General features: G+C 36.7%; 5 protein-coding genes and 1 pseudogene across 6 annotated transcripts in view; 2 read left to right on the top strand and 4 right to left on the bottom strand.

Moving 5' to 3' along the window:
• Window positions 1–115: 115 nt before the first annotated feature.
• Window positions 116–1,304, top strand: LOC127799213 (transcription factor NIGT1-like; annotated as a pseudogene).
• A 327-nt stretch (window positions 1,305–1,631) lies between these two features.
• Window positions 1,632–7,242, bottom strand: LOC127798904 (pentatricopeptide repeat-containing protein At3g48810-like). Its single transcript, XM_052332545.1, is given in 4 exon segments — window positions 1,632–4,669; window positions 4,838–6,087; window positions 6,090–7,075; window positions 7,152–7,242. Coding segments are annotated over 2 exon segments (1,986 nt in total). The 5' UTR covers window positions 6,970–7,075; window positions 7,152–7,242; the 3' UTR covers window positions 1,632–4,669; window positions 4,838–4,981.
• Window positions 7,243–9,654: 2,412 nt separating this feature from the next.
• Window positions 9,655–14,196, bottom strand: LOC127798907 (protein REGULATOR OF FATTY ACID COMPOSITION 3, chloroplastic). Its single transcript, XM_052332549.1, has 5 exons — window positions 13,848–14,196; window positions 11,424–11,478; window positions 11,211–11,267; window positions 10,595–10,672; window positions 9,655–10,230 (listed from the first exon to the last, which is right to left on the bottom strand). The coding sequence occupies exons 1-5, from the start codon at window positions 14,157–14,159 to the stop codon at window positions 9,722–9,724; spliced, it is 1,011 nt and encodes a 336-aa protein (XP_052188509.1). The 5' UTR covers window positions 14,160–14,196; the 3' UTR covers window positions 9,655–9,721.
• Window positions 14,197–16,271: 2,075 nt separating this feature from the next.
• LOC127798910 (F-box protein At5g49610) lies at window positions 16,272–17,740 on the bottom strand. Of its 2 annotated transcripts, XM_052332553.1 has the most exons (2): window positions 17,581–17,737; window positions 16,272–17,487 (listed from the first exon to the last, which is right to left on the bottom strand). In XM_052332553.1, the coding sequence occupies exon 2, from the start codon at window positions 17,354–17,356 to the stop codon at window positions 16,445–16,447; it is 912 nt and encodes a 303-aa protein (XP_052188513.1). In that variant the 5' UTR covers window positions 17,357–17,487; window positions 17,581–17,737; the 3' UTR covers window positions 16,272–16,444. The 2 variants fall into 2 exon arrangements, with proteins under 2 accessions (XP_052188513.1, XP_052188512.1); XM_052332552.1 differs by having other exon boundaries at window positions 16,272–17,740.
• Window positions 17,741–19,306: 1,566 nt separating this feature from the next.
• On the top strand, window positions 19,307–19,699 carry LOC127799214 (uncharacterized). Its single transcript, XM_052333033.1, has one exon. It carries the CDS (start codon window positions 19,307–19,309, stop codon window positions 19,697–19,699), a length of 393 nt encoding a protein of 130 aa, XP_052188993.1.
• A 783-nt stretch (window positions 19,700–20,482) lies between these two features.
• Window positions 20,483–21,890, bottom strand: part of LOC127798911 (signal peptide peptidase-like 2) — a 62,199-nt gene continuing 60,791 nt past the window's right edge. The window contains exons 13-14 of the mRNA XM_052332554.1: window positions 21,029–21,112; window positions 20,483–20,910 (exon numbers count right to left, since the gene is read on the bottom strand). Of these exons, the coding sequence (XP_052188514.1) occupies window positions 20,810–20,910; window positions 21,029–21,112 (185 nt within the window). The 3' untranslated portion in view covers window positions 20,483–20,809. The remainder of the gene's footprint in view (window positions 20,911–21,028; window positions 21,113–21,890) is intronic.

Raw genomic sequence — 21,890 nt, forward strand, 5'->3', positions numbered from 1 at the left:
GGAAATCGCACCGAAGCGCAACTTTGCGGTTCGGTGCAGTTTCATCCCACCAAATCAGACCGTGCTGTTTGAGTTTGATTTTATAAGAAAATTTATGTGATTTGATGTATTAAAAATGTCAAAAATCAGGCAAACCCAACCTTGCACACCCTTAGTTGCCACCTTCTTCCATGGCCAAGCCACCGCGTCAGCGTCACCACCTTCTTCTACCCCGGCCGCGGCAGCAAGCTCAAGCGCCGGCGGGTCTAAGAAAGATGAGAAGGACAGTCTCAGGGGAAGGCGCGGCGCTGCTGGTCGCCGGTTCTTACATGCCCTCCAGGAGCTCGGCGGCTCTCATGGTTTGTATATTGTCTTCAATATACATATAATTGCAGTGTTAATTAAGCCTCTATTTGAGTTTGAAATGCATTTTGTTTAAATGCTGTGATTAATTTGGGCAGTGCAACCCCGAAGCAAATGAAGGAGATAATGAAGGTGGATGGGCTTACTAATGATGAAGTGAAGAGCCAGTTACAGGTTGGAGTTCACCTTATTTCTCATCCATTCTTTCCTTTCATTGTATGGTTAATTAGGAATGATATTTATCTTCTAATGCATCTTAATTATGTTCTAAGATAGATGGCAATGATCGTTGCTTGATAGATTTAGCATTGCTATTATCTGTGGATATGCTTTAATTTCTAGTTAAAATTGAACATCAATTTGTTCCAGAGAAAAGGTTAGATACATGCCCAAAATGGAGATAGTGACGGTGGATCTGCAAGGTTTAATTTTGAAGCCATTTCACAAAGGAATTTGACAAATTTTCAGTTTCAATGCTATTGAGTTACAGATAAAGATAATGCCCTAAACCTTGAAGCTTTGTTGTTGAACACAGAAATATCGTTTGCATGAAAGAAGACCAACTCCTCCTGTTCACAACAACAGCAATCCACAAGCACCACCGCAGTTTGTGGTTGTCGGAGGAATCTGGCCGCCGCCGGTCTACGCAGCCGTAACAACCGGAGAAGGGTCTAGAGCAGCCGGAGCTAATGGGATCTATGCACCAATAGCTTCAGCGCCACCACCTCTTCCACAGCCGGCGGCTTCTCGGACAAAAAGGCAAAGCCCCAACCACAGCGACGACCAAACTCATTCCAATTCTCCGGCCACCTCTTGCTCTACCCGTAGTACAGTACATGAAAAGTAAGGATGAGGAATGGTCGTCGCTGTGGCTGGGCCGGCCGGCGGCCACCATCCCTTTCAAGCAAGTCCAAGCTCCCATCCAGCCAAGCCATGAAGCACTCTTGAGTTTTGGCTAATAGTGTGCTTTGATACGAGAGATCGCAAGCAGCAGAAAGGAGATTAGCTTTCTTCATCACAGGAACTGTACTGCCTCCTGACTGGGATTCCGCTAGTGCCAGGCTGCTGCTGCAGCATTGGATTAACTGGCCCAGCCACAACGCTCGGAAGAGGAGCCGTCTTCGGCGCACGGATGAGGAACGGTCGTTGGCTCCGTCGTCCTCAGACTTCTCATCGGCCGTCGGCGGTATATATGACTGGCTGTGTCCAAAATTAATAATCGGAAAGACCCATTTCATCACTCACCCTCCTCAACCATGCCTGATTTCACGGACGATCCTAATTAGACAACAAAGTGCATGATGATTTAAATTTGAGATTTCAAGTGTGTAATAGGTTCAAAATTAAAACTTGAGTGACCTAATAAATTCCCATTAAATTAAAATTCAGGAGCACAAATGACCCAAAACCCCAAGTTAAGAGGCGTGTTTGTGTTTTATGTCGAGTTCGATTTCAGATAATTATATATGCTATATATTATTATTATCATTTTAATTTATTATTATGAAATATTAATTTTAAACAAGTAAATTTCTCATATGTACATATTTTTTAATACCGTTGTGTTTCGACCAGAACGTCTTAATTTTTCACCAAAATCTCGTATCGGTCAAAATCTAGATTGTTTTGGTAATGCTCGAAACCAAAACGGGAGATATGCCCATTTCTCCTTCTGTTGAATCGATTCTCATTCCTTTCTCCTTCTCCGGTGTTCTTTCTCCTTTCTTCACACATACATATGTCTAATACGTATAATTTATACACTACTCATCTTCGTAGAATAGAGCAACTAGTTGGTAAAATTAAATGCTACTTAACCCTCTAATTTTCTAATTAAGGATCAACTTTCCATGTTTATTCAGGGGGAGGAAATTATATTATTTATTTATATACAGGAAGAAGAAGATGATACATGTGGGTTAATTATATATAGTTTCCATTGTTAAAAGCTTCCCTCTCATTAAATATTATACGCACATTATATATACTACTAGAAGGTATACGTGACCACTATATATAAATATATCTAATTCTGAAATGAAACTTGAAAATGTTTCGATACCGAAATATTTGATTCCAACGAAGAATCCGTCCGGTATTGACAACCTTTTGAGTATGAATGAATCAATTAGATGGGCGGGGAGCTTAACTTGCTTCTGAGATGTTCAAGGGGAGTGGAAACCTTTATAAATTAGTGCTCTGAATTAACAACTACATCATAACCCGTGCGGGAAAGGAAGGGAAGGGTTTCATTGAACCTGTAGCTGTAGGAATGGTTGTTTAAAGAGGAGCTAGGGCTAGGCAAGTAGGAAAATGTTGCAGTTAAAAAGAGACTTAAAAAATTGACACAATTTGAGACGAAGTGCACTTAGTAACAAAAATTGGAAGTGGAAGTGCAAAAAGAGAACGGCATGTATAATGAATGAAGTTGTTGCTCTTCTAATTGTTAAGAGCCATTGAAACATAAATGACAATTTTAATGAAAATGATGGGTGATGGGTTCTATCTAATAACTGATTAATTGATGACGGAGAGAAAACTAATACAGTGAATATGAAACACAGAAGAAAACGGGGAAAAGCACAAAAGCTGCGAATAAGGGGCCTAATTATTTTCGTTTCATAGATGAGAAAAATTATTGAATTAGAAATTGAACTTCAGAAGTACAAAACCACCCCCAACAACCTTACAAGCTAGAACAGCAAAAAACAAAAGGAGAGGACCCGTACAACCTACAAAAAGAACACTTCAACCAAACTTCTACAAGCAACCCTGAAATCAGAAAACCAGCCAACTTAAGAATAGGACCAATGCAACACTGAATTGGAAAAAACCCCAAACTCCAACATCGAATCAGATGTCATTTCCACAAGATACACAAGTGCCCATGATAAAGATAAAACTTGAAACTGAACCCTCACAAAACAAAGAAATGTTAACCTTTTGCATAATACCAAATAAAAATACTTTTACATCCCTACTCCAATATGATAGGATGACTCAAAACCCAAAACCGACCACATGCCTTGGAACCCATTAAACCCAAAACCAAGTGCATACAAGCATACTAAAGCCAAAAAGAAAAGGATAGATAGCAATGAAACAAGACCAACTATATCCCATTACTGAATTAGCAAGCTTTAGAAAATTGAACAATGTTCAAGTGGAGTGGAAACCTTTATAAATTAGTGCTTTAAATTAACAATAAATAATATAATAATTATAATCTAAGAAGAGTTGAAGTGGTCTTTATAATCGTTGGGGGTTCTACGGAATACACTTAACTGAGGTAGCTGTGAATTTTATTAAAGACACTGAATTGAGGCAGTGATAGAATAAGATGAGTTCCTTTACCCTAGAAATGAAAACCAGCATGACAAAAAAATCAGATGAGTAGATAGAAAAATATCACATTTCACATAAATGAAAATGGGGAAATGCTATGGTATTCAGAGACATCCTATATACTGCGAAGGGTGTTTCATACAATGCAAAAGGTGTATTGCACAATAAGAAGGGTGATATTATATACACCATTTGCACTATACAAACCACTCTTCACGTTATATAGACACCGGTACCCTTGAGTAGGTACCGTAGCATTTCCCATGGCAATGGAGTATCATGTATGACTCATATGTGAATTATTTTTGGGATCATATGAATACTTTGGCAAGTAATATTTGAAGAAACTAATATGCACAACATATCAGACAAAAACATTCAATTTTCACCAACCTACAAGCCCCCAAAACCAAAAGCCTGATAATACTTGCAGAAAAGAGGCGAAAAGGAAAAGGGCTATAAGCAGGGGTGAGAATTTTTTATCCTCTAAAAGTTAACATTGTGCTATGAGTGTATCGTAGATATGAAAATGCAAAACTAGGCATCATCAAAAAGGGAAACAATTTTGAAGTTTTTTGGGGCTGAATTTTGATTAAAGCAAATTTGAAGTTTTTTTTGGCTGACTAAAACTAAAAGTAGGAAGGGGAGACCAAAGTAACTCTTCACCAAGATATAAAACCTGAAGAACTTCTATCCCTCCCAAGCCCAGGGAGATCTCTATAGCTCATAGCTGTACACTTTAACTCAACCAAGGGGTATAAGTAGAGCCAGTGTCTCTTACACAGTTTTTGGACATGAAACTACTACAGCAAGCAGGCTCGCCTCCTAATCATGTGTGAGGGTAGCACACGCGGGCCTAAATTTACAACCCTCTAGAAAGAATGTTCTTACCAGTTAGATCCATTCCACCAGGATATGACCCTCAGTGGTAATTCTGAAGTTTTTAACTGGGGTCCAGCAGGCAGCAGTTGAACATCTGTATCTGCAAAAGGGCCCGAAAACTTTTAGCAAGTATTTTCAGTTCCTCAAAATGCATGGCAGAGAAGGAAAATACAAAATTTAACTGCTCTAGGGAATAAAGGACAGAGGATCAATGTAAAGAAAGAATAGTACATCTTAAAAGAACAATAGGCCATCAGTCAATTCTTACTGTTCGTTTATGTGAAGTCATTTTCTGTGCTCTGAGTTAATGCATGGTCATTGGACAGTGAACACCTTCCCAGCAAGGACGAGGAGGATGCTTCCAGAACTCATGGTCACTACAACATAAAATGTTTCCCTCTTGTATATGATATTACCCATCCAAGATACTGTCTAGAAAATCTATTGCCCCCCTACATTCTACCTCATGAAACAGATATCTCACTATAACATTCCATGTTACAGTATTGGGGGAAATTCCTTCACTTACCATCATGCGAAGATAAATATTGGCTTCTTCTAACCCAACATTTTCACATATCCCACATATAAGACTAGTGTATGAAATTACATCTGGATGCCAGCCTGCGGCCCTCATTGCATCCAGCATTTGAATTGAAAATTCAACCTTACCATGCTTACAGTAGAAGGAAATTATTGTGTTAAATGTGAAAGCATCAGGCTTAATTCCCAGGACCAGCATCTTCCCAAAAAGTTTCACAGCCTCCTCAAGCATCCCAGCACAACAAAACCCATGGACAATTGTGTTATAAGTCACTAAACTAAGCTCAAGACCCCTTTCTTCCATATCCTTGAGCAGCCTGAATGCTAATATGAAGTTTTTTTCTTTGAAAAGACCATCTAATATTTCATTATATGTTATTGTACTTGGTAAGCACCCATGTTCTTCCATTACATGAAGTAACTTTACAGCCCAATCTACTCTACCACTCTCACATAGTCTTTTAATAAATATGTTAAAAGTAATTGTATTAGGTGGACAATTTTCCATCACCATATTCTCTATTAGACAATGGGCTTGGTCAAACATATAATTCCTGCAAAGAACATCCACCATCGAGGTATATGACACAACATTTGGATGACAACCAAGGGTAACCATCTTGTTCCATGTTTCAGATGCACCGACCAAGTTCCCAGCTTTTGCAAAGGCATCAAGAAGAGTGCTGTAGGTTCTTACATTTGGAAAGCAGCCACTTCTCTCCATATTATCAGTAACATCAACAGCTTTTCCCAAGTTACCAACAGAGCATAGACCATGTATCAGTGTGTTGTAAGAAACAATACTGGGCCAGATTCCCTCTTTGATCATTCTATCCCAGAGGTCCAGAGCTTCATAAGTTCTCCTATTCAAGAAAAAGCCTTTCATCAAGGATGTAAAAGTATGAACATTTGGAGTAAATCCTCTCTTAAGCATGAGGGTCAAGACTGTGAGAGACAGATGAACATTCCCGCAACAGAAAGGGCATTGATGATTGTTGTGTATGTGATAACATTTGGACCAACTCCCTTATCCGTCATCTCATTTAACAGCTGAAACGCCTCCTCAATGTTGGATTCCCTGCACAACCCATTGATCAAAGCATTATAAACAGGTACAGTAGGGGGGAACCGCGCAGCAATCTCCCTTGCTTCCTCCACCTTACCAAGTTCACACACACAAGCTATAATCGTGGTGTAGCTAACTGCATCAGGAAAGCATCCCTTATTTGACATTTCCAAAAGCAACTTATGAGCACCATCCACCCGACTATTCTTGCACAATGCCTTCAGAAGAATGTTATATGTATACACATTGGGCTCCAACCCGTCTTTCTTCATGTTACCATACACGGGATAGATGCTATGAAACCTATTCTCATTAAGCAATGCATCCAAAAGGTGATTATAAATTTTGACCGTGGGTGAACACCCAAAATCTTGCATCCTATAAAATGTTTTCAGAGCTCGGTCAGCAGCACCAGCACGCCGATAAGAATTTATAACACTGACAAACAAGTCTTCCGAGCAACTAATTCCGTCCAATTTCATCTGCTGCAAAAGATACTGAACACCATCCATCTCACCTCTTTGCCCAAGCTTTTCAATCATAGCTTGGTATGTAAGGGGAGTGTGTTTGAAAGATGTAGAATTTGCCATGGACTTGAAATACTCTATAGCTAGTGTAAGGTCAGGTTCGTGCCTCAACCTCTTTAGAACATCGGATTCTTTCACAACGGCCGGATTTGGATTCGACGAATTATTAAGGCCATGATTGATAAGAGGGTTTGTGTTGAGAACAAATGGAATTGAAGGTTTGTAAACTTTTAGGAGCAAGGAACATCCCTCCTTCAAATGCATTGTCCACACAGGCTGAACTGGAAACTCAAGATTCAAATAACAAACACAGACTTGATTAACGAATGATAAATCCTTAAACGCATTGAAGTCCACGAATCGCAAAACCCTAGACGAGAAAAGATCACACGGACAAAATTAACAACTAAATGCCGACAACCTAAAAGCATTCCGATTGAAAGAACCTGGTTTTGATCTCTTTGCGCGTAAAATCGACAGTAATTTGGAGTTTGCACAAGACGAGAACTGTGGATGCTCCGGCGCCGTATCCACCGTTCCCCGCCCTTTGAGTTTGATCAGTTGATCAAGCGGACAAGATGTTTGGTTGACAAGATCGGGCTTGGGCTTGGGCCTCGGCTATCAGGGTCAAGCGACATTTGGTGCTTTTGTAAATTATTTTCTCATTTTAAAACTAAATGAATTTAATTCAAAGATGAAAGTCAAATTGAAAGGAGGAAAAAGTATATTATTAGTAATTAAATTTTATATTTTATAATAAATTAATTACTATATTTTAAAGTTATGCAATTACTAAATTTTAATTTCTATTAAAATTTAATTTCTCTTATAATTTTTATATTTTTATTAACATTCATTGAAATTTCCATAAATCCAATTTTCTTTCCTCAATTCATTGATTCTTTTATATCAAATCTAAAATTTAGAGAACTTAAACTGTTGTTAAACTCTAATTTTTTAATTAAATATGTCTTAATATTTATATTTGATGAAAAGTCAATCAAAATATCCAAAAAACTTTTGATTTTTTTAATTTTTAAAAAAAAAAAAGTTTTCTAATTCATAATATAAGGTTCAAAATTAGAAAATTAAATTTTCTATTTGCTTATTGGATACATTAATTTTCTAATTGGATATTAAATTAGAAAATTAAAATTTCTATTTTCCAAATGGATATTAACTTTATTTTATATTATGAATTAGATTTTTTTTTTGAGAAATTAAAAGACATCGAAAGTTTTGAAAATAAAGTTATTGACTTTTCAGATATAAAATATTAAGACATATTTTATTATAAAAATAGAATTAAAAAATTAAAAAGTATTTTCTACAATAAACAAAGATTTTAAATTAATTCTTTCTTCAAATAAATACCATACCATTTTATCTACGTAAGTGAGCATTACAAAATCATTTATAGATTCTATTCATATTTTAAAATCACTTTATTACCTACCAACTCACTATTTTAAAAATAAAAATTACAATCAGAGTTACAAATTTAAGAGATAAGTTAAATAATTTGATTCATATTTTTATGGAGAGATGAAAATGTGTTATTTTGCCTTGTTAATTGCTCCATTCAGCTCCCAAGTACGTTGCTACTATCATTATTCTAAAAATAATTGGTTCACCATAACTAAATTAATACTTTCATATGGTCCAAGTGATTGGGTGTACGCTTGGTGTGGGCAGCGGATGTATTGAGTTTGAGCCTTCTCAATCCTAATGTTGCCCTTTGGTTGAAGTAGGGCCAGCCCTGAGAGTAGGCAACCAGGGTAGTTGTCTTGGCCCCCAAGACCGATCCTAGCTTTGTTGGTATGGGGTTAGATGGTCTTGTAGGCATGAGTCTATTTCATATTATATATATACATATATATAATATTAAATAATATTAAGAGCTGAGATGTTAGAGGGCCCATATAAAATTTTGCTTAGAATCTCTAACTTCTCAAGGCCGGCCCTAATTTGAAGCTTGATAGTCTCTTGCCATGCCATGATAACTTAGGGTTAAAAGGTGTGTTATGCCACAATCTAATGCCTAGAGTTCAACTAAATTCCATTGATGGCTCCTAGTTGTGTAAGCCTTACGGTAACCATTACTTGCTCCCTCTATTCCATATCTATCTCACACTCCCATCTCTCATCAACTTCTTGTTCTTGTTAAAGTAGCTACACACTGTTAAAGGGGTTCATCTGCCTGTCATGATATCTGAAAATAACCTAAAGTATATCCACTCAATTATGCTAGCAAAATACATGATCTTCAACTTCTATATCTATCTCACACTCCAATCTCTCATCAACTTCTTGTTCTTGTTAAAGTAGCTACACATTGTTAAAAAGGGGTTCATCTGCCTGTCATAATATCTGAAAATCCACCATAGGCTAAAGTATATCCCACTCAATTATGCTAGCAAAATACATGATCTTCGCTGAACTGCAGCAATTTGCTAGGTTAATTACATCAACAATCATTCAACTTTATATTCTGTTACTGTTTGGTTACTGAACTTTGAAATGTTACTAATATTTTAAAATTATTATTACTTAATTACTAAACTTTAAAATATTACATGTTAATTATTAATATTTCAAAATCATTTTTCACCCGTCACTCATTAGCCACTAAACTTTAAGTTCATAAGTGACGGAATGAAAAATAATTTTAAAATATTAACAACTAACAAGTAATATTTTAAAATTAAGTGATTAAGTAATAATAAATTTGAAATATCAATGAGTAATAGATAATATTTTAAAATTTAATGACTAAATAATAACAAAATACAAAATTAAGTGATTATTGATATAATTAACCCGTTATTTGCTTCACGGTTTAACTTGTTAATTAATTGGGTAACTTCAAACGATCACAAATATAAAGTTGATGTCTCATCGAAACACAATGCTGAATAACAGAAAATCGGAGGCGTATAAGAGAACATCTTGGTCTGATAAGTATGAATGTTTTAGAATATAATTTCATTCATAGCAACACAAATATGTAAAGAAACTATCTACTTACAGGCTTAGCTTTCTGTTTCATTCTTCCCTTGCTACCTGCTACATTACTCTTCTTATTACTATCTTTGCTTTCACTGTGCTCATCGATGAAATCGTCCACATAGATAATCCCTTCGTGGGTGTCATCGTCATTGCCAACCATATCTATCTCACCCTCATCATCCTCACCTTCATCATTCCAACCCTCACCATCTTCATCATCATAATCCCCGTCCATATTATAATCATCATCGTCATCAATACCAGCACGTAATGTATGGAATTCTGGAGGAGGAGGACAATCCTCTGTTTCTGCCCTGTCCCTCTTCATCACCAGATGGCGAATGACTCTCTCATCTTTGTCTAACATATTCTTAAAATCATTGATCCAATTGGCTGCCAACTCAAAGTTCATCAAAATGTAGTGGGCCTTTTTCGCTTTGTTGATCTGGTATCCCAGTCTTCGAAGACCCCAGTCACTGAATCTCCAAATCTTGCCATTCTTCTCTTTTATGAAGTCTGCAAAAATATGAATAAAGTCAACAGGCGTAAAGCTTTGTGTCTCACAAAATAGCATTCAGAAGAGAGGTATCATAATGGTCTCCTGCAGAATAACAGGGCAATACTGCCAGTTTGGCTCAAGACAGTAGGAGGTTTCTAATTGGAATAAAAGGGAGGATAGAATTTTATCCAGCAAAAAAGAAAAAAAGGAGAATTAAATTGTCAGCAATGCAAACTTAAACATATTTTGATGAAAGATGATGTTTTATCATAGCCAACCCAGCTAGTGTTATATTGTTTATCATGATGTTTTCATCTCGTAAAAATTTACTGAAATTGGCTCTACAAGAAAATTAGGCACAAAAGCAATCTGTAAAGTCACCTTGAACTTTTGTATTCACGTTATCAACCTCTTTCACACAGTTCTCGTGAATCAAATAAACCACTTCATAATGGCGCACTGTAAACACAAGGAAAAAATGTACATCAGAGTGAGACTATCTATAAGAAGGGCCAATAAGAAACTGAGTTTTATGAATTTTTATTTCCTTTTGTAGGCTAGAAAGCTAAAATCATTTACGAAAGCATTGTCAAATAACAAGTTTCCTGTTGATCTTATGTCAAATGGAAAATACCCCCCGCGCCCAAAAACAAACAAACAAATGAAGCCCTAATCCCTCAAGGGGGTGGGATGTGGCCACCAAAAAACAAAGTTATTATTCCAAATTGGCTTCTCTTCTTAAGCCTTTTTCGCCTGCCAAATGAACTGCACATCAGGCACACAAATGGGAAGCAAAATGAGAGATGAAACAAGGCTGCCCTCGCCTGGGTCAAAAAGAACAAAAATTTCTTGAAAATTGAAAGCATGAATCAATTACATGAAAGCCATACATGTAAAACAAGAAACCTGCCTAATTCCCACTGGACTTCCACTACCCCACTCATTAAATTTTGATTAAGTTAACAATTAAGAAGATATAACAAGGAAACATGCTTACTTAGTTCTACCTTCAAGTCACTTTCCAGTTGAAGATTTAGTTGTTCAAAGAGCTCCTCTGCAAATTAAGAACAAATTCAGTCAGATTGCGCATATAACCAATAGTGCTCATTGAAAATAGGTGCATAGATATTTAGGCCGCCCCCCCCCCCCCCCCCCAAAAAAAAAAAAAAAAAAAAAACAAGAAAGAAGTGTGTAGATCACAATTACTTACGTTCTTCAGCATCTGCAAACTCAGGGAGAAGCCTACCATCTTCTTGAACTTTCTTCTGAATTTCAAAATTGAATTCAGTAACATCATGAATCCAAAGCTCCAAACAAAGTTGTCACAGTGGTGGGCGAGGAAATATAAGAAAAAAATAAGACCAAGAAAGCATGATACAGGACTTTGCATATATAACTTACGAGAAAATTTTAAAGATGCATATTTATGGCTAAAAAAATAAGAAGGTTAAAACTTATGAAAATTTGTAGCTAGGACTTGCCACAAAATATTTCATAAAAAAAAAAAGACTTGACGCAAAGTACAAAAACTATATATATATATTATATATAGACAAGTTGGCTAAAAAAAGAGAAAAATAAGAGATTTGAATAAAATAAAATGTATAATAGATGAAGACCAGAAAATGTTGGTAAATGAGAGGACAATTAAAGAAAAATAAGAGTATTTAAAACAATAAAATATCAAGATTTAAACTCACTATGTGAGGTTGGCTACATAAATTCTAGTTCGTTAATTATTTCTATCCATAGCCTTATTGTCTAAATGACTTGTAGATTTAATTTAGGAGAAAAATAAAGAGAGATCCCCTTTATTAGATGGCATACAAAGTGTATATATACACGAGTAGATAGAGATAGAGGAGACCTACTTAATGTACAATTCTAAACTATCTACCTATTTCAAATTTACAAATATAAAATAGAAGAGATAAAAGGAGAGATATTCGGCCTTATCTCCCTCTTGATTATTCCGACATATTAGGAGGATTATCTTGGATGAAACTGCCGGATAATGCTCCTTATTTAACTTTAATTATCCACATAACTCTTATATCTCATATCACTCTAAGAGTCTCCACCAATTTTTTTCTCAGCCTTTCTCTAGCTCTCTAGTAAAAACTTATTCTATTCCATCCACTCTTCTCACTTGAACTTCTATTGATCTTCAGTTCACATGACCAAATCATCTTAATAGTGTCTAATGTATCTTGTCTTCAACAGGAGCCACTCTTATCTTATTATAATCTCATTTCTAATTTTATCTTTTATATGGTTGCACATCCATCGTAATATTCTCATCTCCATTATGCTCATAGTTTGTACATGGTGCTTTATTGCCCAATATTCTTTTGTCATTTAACAAAGTTGCCCTTTCTTATAAGTATCTTATAAAATTCTTCTTTCAAGTGCTTATTATAGATTTCTTAGAGAAAACTTTGTAGTAGATTTTAGAGAAGAAAGTAAGTTACTAAAGACATGTATAAGAAAGCAAAAATATGCATTAGGATATGCAGAGAAAATAATGAGACTTATTGATTTTTTAATTATAATTGGATTGTATCAAAAGATTCACTAAGTCTTTACTTCTTTAATCTTGTGATAAATAAATTTACTAAGTACATCTAAGAAGTGGTATCTTGGTGTATATTATTTATAAATGACATTGTCTTAATAGATGGGACAGAGAAAGCATGAATACTAAAACTAGAGATCAAGGAACACCTTAAAATCTAAAAGCTTCAAGTTCAGCAAGATGAATATATAGAATAATTTAGTAAATATAGAAGTGTAGATGAAGTTTTTGTGAAAATTTGAAGAAAAAAATCACTTTAGATATTTTGGATTAATTGTTCAAAAAGACAAAAAAAAAAAAATGTTATTCGTAAAATAAAAAATGAGATAGAATAAGTGGATTAATGCTTTCAGTATTTTATGTGATAATAGAATTCCTTTAAAGCTAAAAAGAAAGTTTTATAGAACAATTATAAGACCAGCTCTGTTGAATAATTTTGGGTATTAAACACCAATCTATGTAAAATATAAAATAACTGAGTGGAGGATGTTACAAATGAGACAAAATTAAAAAAGAGGTTATCCCTAATAAGGTCCAAGTGGTGCCAAGATAAAATGCACAATACCTAGTGGAATCAAGGCTCTGAGTTGTTGTCAATGTTGGTGGGGTTAAAATTTAAAAGAAAATACACAGATATTTATCAAAAGAAATTCATTATTGAAGAATAAGAATGAAGGAAACTTCATCCAGATATGTTGGTTGGGTATCGGTTCTCACAACACTATACATTGCTCCAAACAGATCAACCAGGAAGGAAAACTATTACTATTTTCCTTTCCTTTCCCCATGCTTCCTCTAGTTCCAAACACACTGATTTCAACTGGGCGAAGCTCTAATTGACACGATTCCTCTAAATAATTACAGATAATAGTTTTGTTTTGAGAGTCTTTCCAGTATTTTATCCAAATTCGCATAACCAGCAAGTAAAGAGCGAACTTAATGCTTATACACAAGCACTTCAGAATTAAAGTTAAATAAACAAAAAGAAAAAGTCCCAAATAGAGGCCCACAGAGGTTCAAAATGGGAAAAAATTCGGGTTTTTATGTATGCGAAATTACCTCTTTGAGCAGCAAAGCTTCGGGAAATGGGCCGGTGGCTTCGTCAGGTTTAGGCGCAAAGCTATGAGCGTCGCTCTTCTTATCATTCTTCTTGGCGGTTACAATCGCCGATTTGCTGAGCCTCAGAGATATTTTCCGAGAAGAAGACGGGGACAAAGAGTGGCCATTTTTCTCGAAAACAAAGCAAAAGTTAGGGTTTACAGCCAACCCACTGCCCACACCACCATTGGCGCAGCTGAAGCTCAGTTTTGGGAGCATTACAGACATACAAGTAGCAGTTACAGGGGATGGCCGCCCTAGTAGTATTTCCATTTCTAATCTCGCATATATATATATATATATTATACAGAGAGAGATGGGGGGGGGGGGGGGGGGGGGGTGTTTGAGCGATCAATCCGAGTGCTGTAAGTAAGCAAATTGTGGAGAGGCCATGGCTCACCCATAAAATATGTAAAGTTTTACAAAAAGTATTTGAGATTAAATTCCCAAATTTATATGTGTATACTGATCGCATTGAATTTACTTAATAGGTGAATCGAGAGAGAAAGTTACCCGTTTTTAAGATTAATAGAGCAAAGTTCAAAATATGAGTTATAAAAAAAAAAATTCTATAAGTCTAATGATTTGGCGCATATATATCTACTACCGCCAGCACACATATGAATTCATAATTACAAAAATAAATGGACACAATATTTAAAAAAAAAATATTTGTATCCCTTTAAATAAATAAATTATATTTTAAAATTATTTAAATAAATTAATTATACTTTATAATTTTTTTTAAAAATACCTAATAATGTGATAGAATTAAAACGTTCAAATAAAATAATAAATTTATAAAATTAATTAACATAATCAAAACTGGTAAAGTAGGTCAAATTTGATAAAATGACTATAAAATATAATTAATTTATTTGAATGATTAAAAATATTTTTTTTTAGAAAAGAGGTTGAAAATAAATTTTTTAGTTGAGATAAAACTAATTTTTGTAATTTCCATAAAATTATCCAAAAGACCATTCAAATGAGCGTCATCCTGGCTACACAATTTGGTCAAATTATCATTTTTTTATTTTTTTAATAGGAATTTGGTCGAATTTTAGTGTCATAATAACATTCATCCTTTAGCAATTTACCCTCCACGCCCATGCCCCTATCATCGGCCCGGCAATGGATCCTTGGACCCTTTTTCCTTTCTTTCGGGTTTGGGCCTCTCTCCAAATACGGGCCCAAATTAAGATTTTATGTTCCGCTCACTTTCTAAATTCTTTTGGATCATAAAGTTTTAGGCCCAATTTAGAACCCATTGATTTACTTAGGTGCTAACCCTTATTTTGGGTCCACTACAGAGTTAATGACTGGGACCCATTTTAAGGCCCCAATGAGCCTTATTTTGGCCTCTTCGTTGCTTGAGTATGGTGTAGTAATTTTATGATTACATTAGTGCTATTTCGAACTTCCCTTTTAAGTAACTCTTTTTAGTTTTTAACACTTGACTGCTCTTATTTTGGTCCCTAAACAACCCCACTTGGTCTGGTCTTTTCAAGCGGCTCTTTTTCTCTTCAAATGTATGGTATTTGTGTCTTATACTCAAAAGCCTTGTCTTATTAAATAAAGGAGCTTGTTTAAGATAGATAATGATACTATCGCAAAAATTTAGTAAACAGATTGTTTTGACATCTTAAATGATCTCAAATAAGCGCGAGGCAATGAGAAAATTCATTTACTCATTATATTGTTAAAATTAACTTATGCGGGTAATGGTAAAAATCAAAATCTTTCAACCTTACAAAGGGGATGCAGACAAGCCACTCTGAGAAGCCTAATGCATATATAGCAAAAAGAAAAAGAAATAATCCCCATCCCTGAAAATAAAAACAGGAAAAAACTTAAAACATATATTTATATTGGTACAAAGTAGGATTACAATTTCACCAGATTTTTATATGGGGTGATCAAATTGGTTAAGGTCCCATTTTGTGTTCAAACCCCAACCAATACTAGATTTGGTCTAATGTTTTGGACCAAACTAGATCAATTCAATCATTTCCTTGGTTATGGTCGGTTTTCAGATCTATTCAAACCCATGGACACCCATTGGTGATGTTTTTTATGAGGTTGAACATTTGTAAAAGCGGCCTTGATATGTAAGGTTTCAAACCGAGATGCACAAACGAGTATGAAAATAATAAGGGAAAAGTGCCAAATAAGATTTCCTAGAAAGGATGAAGCATCTCAGTGCCCAACAAGAGAGAGCCTAGTGCAGCTTCCCAAACTAAAATAGAGTGGCTCATGTGCTGTCATTGCAGTCCACAATTAGCAGGCAAATGCAATATAAGCTCAAATTGCTAACACTGTTAAGCAACGTCATGCATGCTGATCAAAGAAAATTGAATTCACCAAGGCAAAAAACAAGCTGGATTAGAGAATTGGCAATTTGAATAGCTAAGATCAATATAAGATCCACTACCATGGTACTAACTTCCAACCGACATCTCTACAATCACAAAAATGTTTGACAGAAAAAACATCAATGAAGCATCTTTAGCAGTTGCAGTTGCATATAAACAAGTTCCATAGCTACAGTTTAGACCTTAGTGACAGGAGAGAATCGTGCTCCGAAAGGCATGTGCAGAGAACCACAAAGGAAGCGTCGAGCTGTTCTTCACAGAATACATCTCTTTCCACACTCTGCTGTCTCGATGATACAGCAATACCTGCTTATGGGTGGCAAGGAACACATATTGACCGGCCTGACTTATCGGAAAAATTCCTGGAACCATTCCTCTAATACATCTCAGACTCACCCTATCCACCAAATTCCAGTCTTCCCTTTCATAATCTTTCAACACCCAAATGGTCATCCACGCATCTGACATCTGAACCACAGAGACATTCCCATCAGACTCCAACAAATAAACCCTATTTCCAGCCCCACCACAGACCTCATCCGGCAACCAAATTTTCCTCCAGACATCACCATTCAAATCAAGAACAAGAATGCAAGAACAACTTCCAGTCAACCAGTGAAGCGCACCATTAGCATACACAACTTGGTTCCTATTCATATGGGTGAAATAATCGTCCTGCAGCGATACAAATTTCCTCCATTTGCTCGATTCTGAATCGAATATCAAGCATATAAAAGTCTTCTCTGGTCTATGTCCAAATGACCGATGATAACCGGCTAACACTACATTAAACTTGTGCATCGACAAATCACAAGCCAAACCAACCAGAGTGGCTTCACCATCGGGATAAAATCGAGTAACCGGTCTTTCCCGGCTTCTCGGCAGCAATTTATACTCCCTAGTCGTTGGATTACAAACATAATACACGCCCTTCTCGGGTATACTGGAACAACACAACAATCCATTACACGAAGCCCTGACTTTAACCCTATGTTTCATGAACTCCAACGAGAAATCCGAAACGCCCCTCAATTTATCGACACAAATCAAGCTCGATTTGGATTCGGAGGACTCCGAAACCTCTACCAGCACCATAGGGTTTTTAACAGACAATTCATTGTACAGTTGAATAAAGTACTTGTCGGAGGCCAACCCGTACCAATGCTTGCACACGGTCTTCGATCTGAAGAGCGATTTAACGGGCAATCGAGCGAGAATTTGAACAACTACTTCATCGGGGAAAAACCCAAATTTCGAGTTGGGCGGATTCATGATTGCGTAGCGACAAAAAAAAACCAAGAAAGACCAAGAAAGCTTACCCAGTTACATCTTCCAGGACGCCTGCAACTGAACCGATAGCGAGCGAAGGAGTTGGATCAAGAAGAAGAAGGAAAATGGGGATTCGAGGTTTTACGACCACGAGGTTATAGGGAAAGAAATGGGAATAAATTGGGATGAAAATTCGAGATCCGTTGAATGGATTATCATGCCCCAAATAATATGCTGTTTTTTGTGGGTCCACGATACCGTCACTTGAGGTTTCGTGGGGGCCACACTAAATTTTCAGGTCCCGCTTATTGGGACGGCCTGCGCCTGGCTGTCAATTGGAAAGGCCATTGGGTCGTAAGAGGACACGTTTGTTTTCTTTGAAATTATTGTTTTTTGTGCGGTGTATCGTTATACTTTTTAATTTTGATAATGTAGACGTACAGATTTAATCGATTGTGATTCATTTTGTTAGTTCTAAAATATAAATACGAAAAGAAAAAAAGAAGACGCACTAAGGAGATTTGAATGGTTCGGTTAACACTCCGACGATCGACACCTGCAAGCACTCCGATGCCCAAGTCAGTAAGGAGTACGCTGTATATTAGCAAGTCAGAGAGTGAGAGCGTACCTTGACTCTGAAGAGAGCTAGCTAAAATATAAGAGGAGGAGATGTCATCTCCACCTGTCACGTGTCTTTTGCAGGTGATGAGACTATATACAGACGCCGATGAGATTTTTCAGGTGGCAGCATAGCGTTGATTGATCCCTCATTAATGTGGATAGGATCTGAGATGAGCGCATGAATACCCAGTAGAGACTGCAATAATATTGATGCAGGATGGTATGGGGCCAAGATAAGACTGTCATGGGCCAAGAGATGGGCCGAGAGAGAGAGACCAGATTGGGGCCCAGACGACCCAGCTAGAATGATATCTCGCCCATTATTATTATGCGGTCTCCTCGCTCATGCGAGCTGATTAGTCAGTTTGCGAGATCGAACTGAATGATCCCGCTGTCTGTAAATTGAGAGTGTCGTTGAGAGCTCATTTAAAGCCTGTTTGGTCTTATGATCTGAGCTCGAAGTTAGGTGACGTGCGACTTGGAGCTAACAACCTCAACCATGGGCCTGTTGAGCTTTGGGCGATTGGGCCGGCTTACAGGATCGAGTCCAGGCCGCTCCATGCAAACAGAAAATACATATAATAGATAAAAAAATAAATTATAAATAAAAATTTTATCTCACTTGATAAGATAAGAAATTAAACCTATAACCTACTAATATAAACTCACGAAATGTTTGTTTTCCTTAATTTTGACTAATGGATATACATATAATCATTCCAATCAGAATTATAAAGCTTTTCATTTTATTTTTTTTCTTAATTTACAGTGAGAAAAATTATTTTTAGAACCATAATCGAAGGTCTAATCATGAAAAATTATTAGTGATCCTGAATGGGCTCGGGTATTCCAATTATATTTTTTTGTAATTATAAAATATTTAATAATTATTTGTATGGGCAAAATTTATGTGTAGAGATTTATAATTTCTATATCAGTACAGAAACTGGCCATCACCCGTTCCCGTTGGATTCAAAAGCATATTCTTCACCGAAGCTTATTCCCTTATTATCAGAAAGAAGAGGAAGAAGAAACCACACTCCATTGATGATGATTTGATTCCTCCACCTCTAAACTTATTCTAATTAAAGCCCTTCGACGATCGTTAACCGCTTCTTCACGCCACATAATAATCCATCGACCACCTCTCCATTCATGGCCAAGGTGTACTACGGCGACGAAATGTGCCGGAGGAAGTTGGCGTTGCTGCTGGCGGAGATGGGCTTGCCGGACTGGCTGCTGCCGTTCGACGACATCAACCAATTCGGCTACGAGAACGATACCGGCTTCGTGTGGCTGAAGCGGAAGCCGAGGAGAGAGCAGGGGCTGGAGGAGATTGAAGGGAAGATTGTGTTTTACGAAGCTGAAATCACGTGCTACCTGGAGCCGAAGAGGATCAGGAAGCTCACGGGCGTCAAGGCTAAGCAGCTTTTCATTTGGATCAGCTTGAGCGAGATTCACGTCGACAAGCCGTCCGCCGGCGACATCACCTTCAAGACCACATCCGGCCTCTCCAAGTCCTTCGCCTTGTCGGAGTTTGCAGCTTAGAAGCAAACATATATAGTTCTGACATAATACTATAATACGATTATCGAATGGCAGCTTTAACAGCCAGAAAGCTGCTGGGTTGGAAGCAAAACTTGTATATTGATTATTTGTCAATGTTTGTAATGATTATCGTCAAAACATTTATTTGACGATAATCCTTCATTCCATGTTCAGATTCACGAATCGTCGATTCGTGAAAAACATGCAAATAAATTATGTCATATTCCTCTTTTGTAACCTGTGGTCCAAGTCTCAATCTCAATGTGTAGAGCCCCAAAATGGCCCGTTTAAGCGTTTACGAGGCCTCCGAAAACGAAAAAGCACAGGTCCTCAATTTGATTCCTATATCCTTTCGAACCCAAATTTAAGCGGAACCATGGTACCACTGATAACTCGTCAAAAATTTTCACTAACTTTGAAAGTCTCGTATTAACACAAGTTATTTCTTAGCTGCAAACATAACCTTACTACCCTTTTAGGAACCCCACCCCCTCACCAATCCCCAAGGATGTCCCCTTTTGCTAATTGTAAGGCTTGGTATTGGAATCATAAGTAGTTGCCCAGTTCATTTGCCATAATTAGTAACTTCAAAAAACATTTTAAGCAGCAGAAACTGGTACTGACCAAAGCAAGCTGTCGATTGATATAATTTCCAGGGTTTATATGCATTAAAATTGCAAACCACCGTATTGTGTGTTATTCCTCTTGTACTTTTGTGTACTTCAGCATTGACATTGACAGCACATTTTACCTGCTAATTTAAATATATTTGTTGATAGTCACTGAACAAGAAGCAAGCTAGCTCTCGTTATATGAATAAATTAGACTCTAAATTTGCTTGCGGAAGACTTGACTACATAACAGAGGCAGTTCCTGTGTTATGCAACATCCAAACAGAGGAGGAAGTTAAGGATGTCAAAACATTTAATAACAATTCAGTAACAAGAACAGAGCAATGCATCAATAGTACAATAGTACAAATCCCTGACCTACACTGTATTGACATGAGCTTGTTACACGAGGCCAACAATTCTGTCTTGCCCCTCTTCCAGTATCTGCAAATCAGCGTTGTCTCACCTCTAGGCTTCAGATATGGAACCGATCTTACCGTCAAGCTTCTCCAGGATGTTCGCTAGATTGGGTTGATTCTGGACCATAGTTCCAAAGTTCTTTCAGCTCGCCTCTGATAAGCCCCAAGACGGTAGCAACCCCTAAGATACAAAATTTTATATGCGTAGAAGTTTGGTTAAGTGCCCCAACAAAATCCTGCTTCCCATCTCAATAATAAAATGCAATCTCTGATTAATGTCCCAATCAGATATATATTACCTAATGTACATGGAACAAGGTACAGGAGAGCAGGTTGACCGTGTCCATCCATAAGATACAAGCCTAGGTAAGTGAAAAAGAGGCCTGCATTAAGATGACCTGCATTAGTCTTGCAATATATATACACACACGTATGTATTTATGCATCTGTATATATATGTTTAGAATATAGCTACTCTATACATATATAGATAAAGGGAAAAATACACTTAACTACTCCAGAGGTGAGACCTAATTTGAGGGACCACCCTTCGATTTTCAAAAAATAAGCCAATACCCCCGTGGTTTATAAACTATACCAGTTGGTACCCATGCCATTAAATTTTTCAAAATGCCTTCCCCATTCACTCTCTCTCCCCTTCTCTCCTTTGCCAATAGTGACAAATAGCAACCTAGGCATTGAACTCACAGCTGAGCAGAAGTTTGATCTTACAGATCTCACCCCAAATATGTACTCAGGGTCATGCCATTCTGGACAGTAGTGTGGCATCTAAAAGAGGCAGAAAGTTGACAAGATGCCTAGGTGTTATATATTTACACTTAATTCAAATGTTATTTAGAATCAAAATTAATTTTTGATCACCCTTCCTCCTAGGTAACTTACACTTGGAGTCTACCTGAAACCCACAGGTAAAAAATATTCCATACATTAAAGAAAAAAGAAAAGAAAAGAAAGGCTTCTCAAGCAAAATAACCCAACACACCAAAACTCATCATCAATTGCACCTTATCCAAATCAAATTAAGGTCGGTTGCACGACATTCATAATGTCAGATGACTTTTAAAAGTCATATTGACAATTCTAATCCATTCAAAAGAACAATGTGGCAATTTTAGGTTGGATGCCTTTCTCAACACAACC

This window comes from Diospyros lotus, chromosome 4 (genome assembly GCF_014633365.1).
Source record: "Diospyros lotus cultivar Yz01 chromosome 4, ASM1463336v1, whole genome shotgun sequence".
NCBI lineage: Eukaryota > Viridiplantae > Streptophyta > Magnoliopsida > Ericales > Ebenaceae > Diospyros > Diospyros lotus.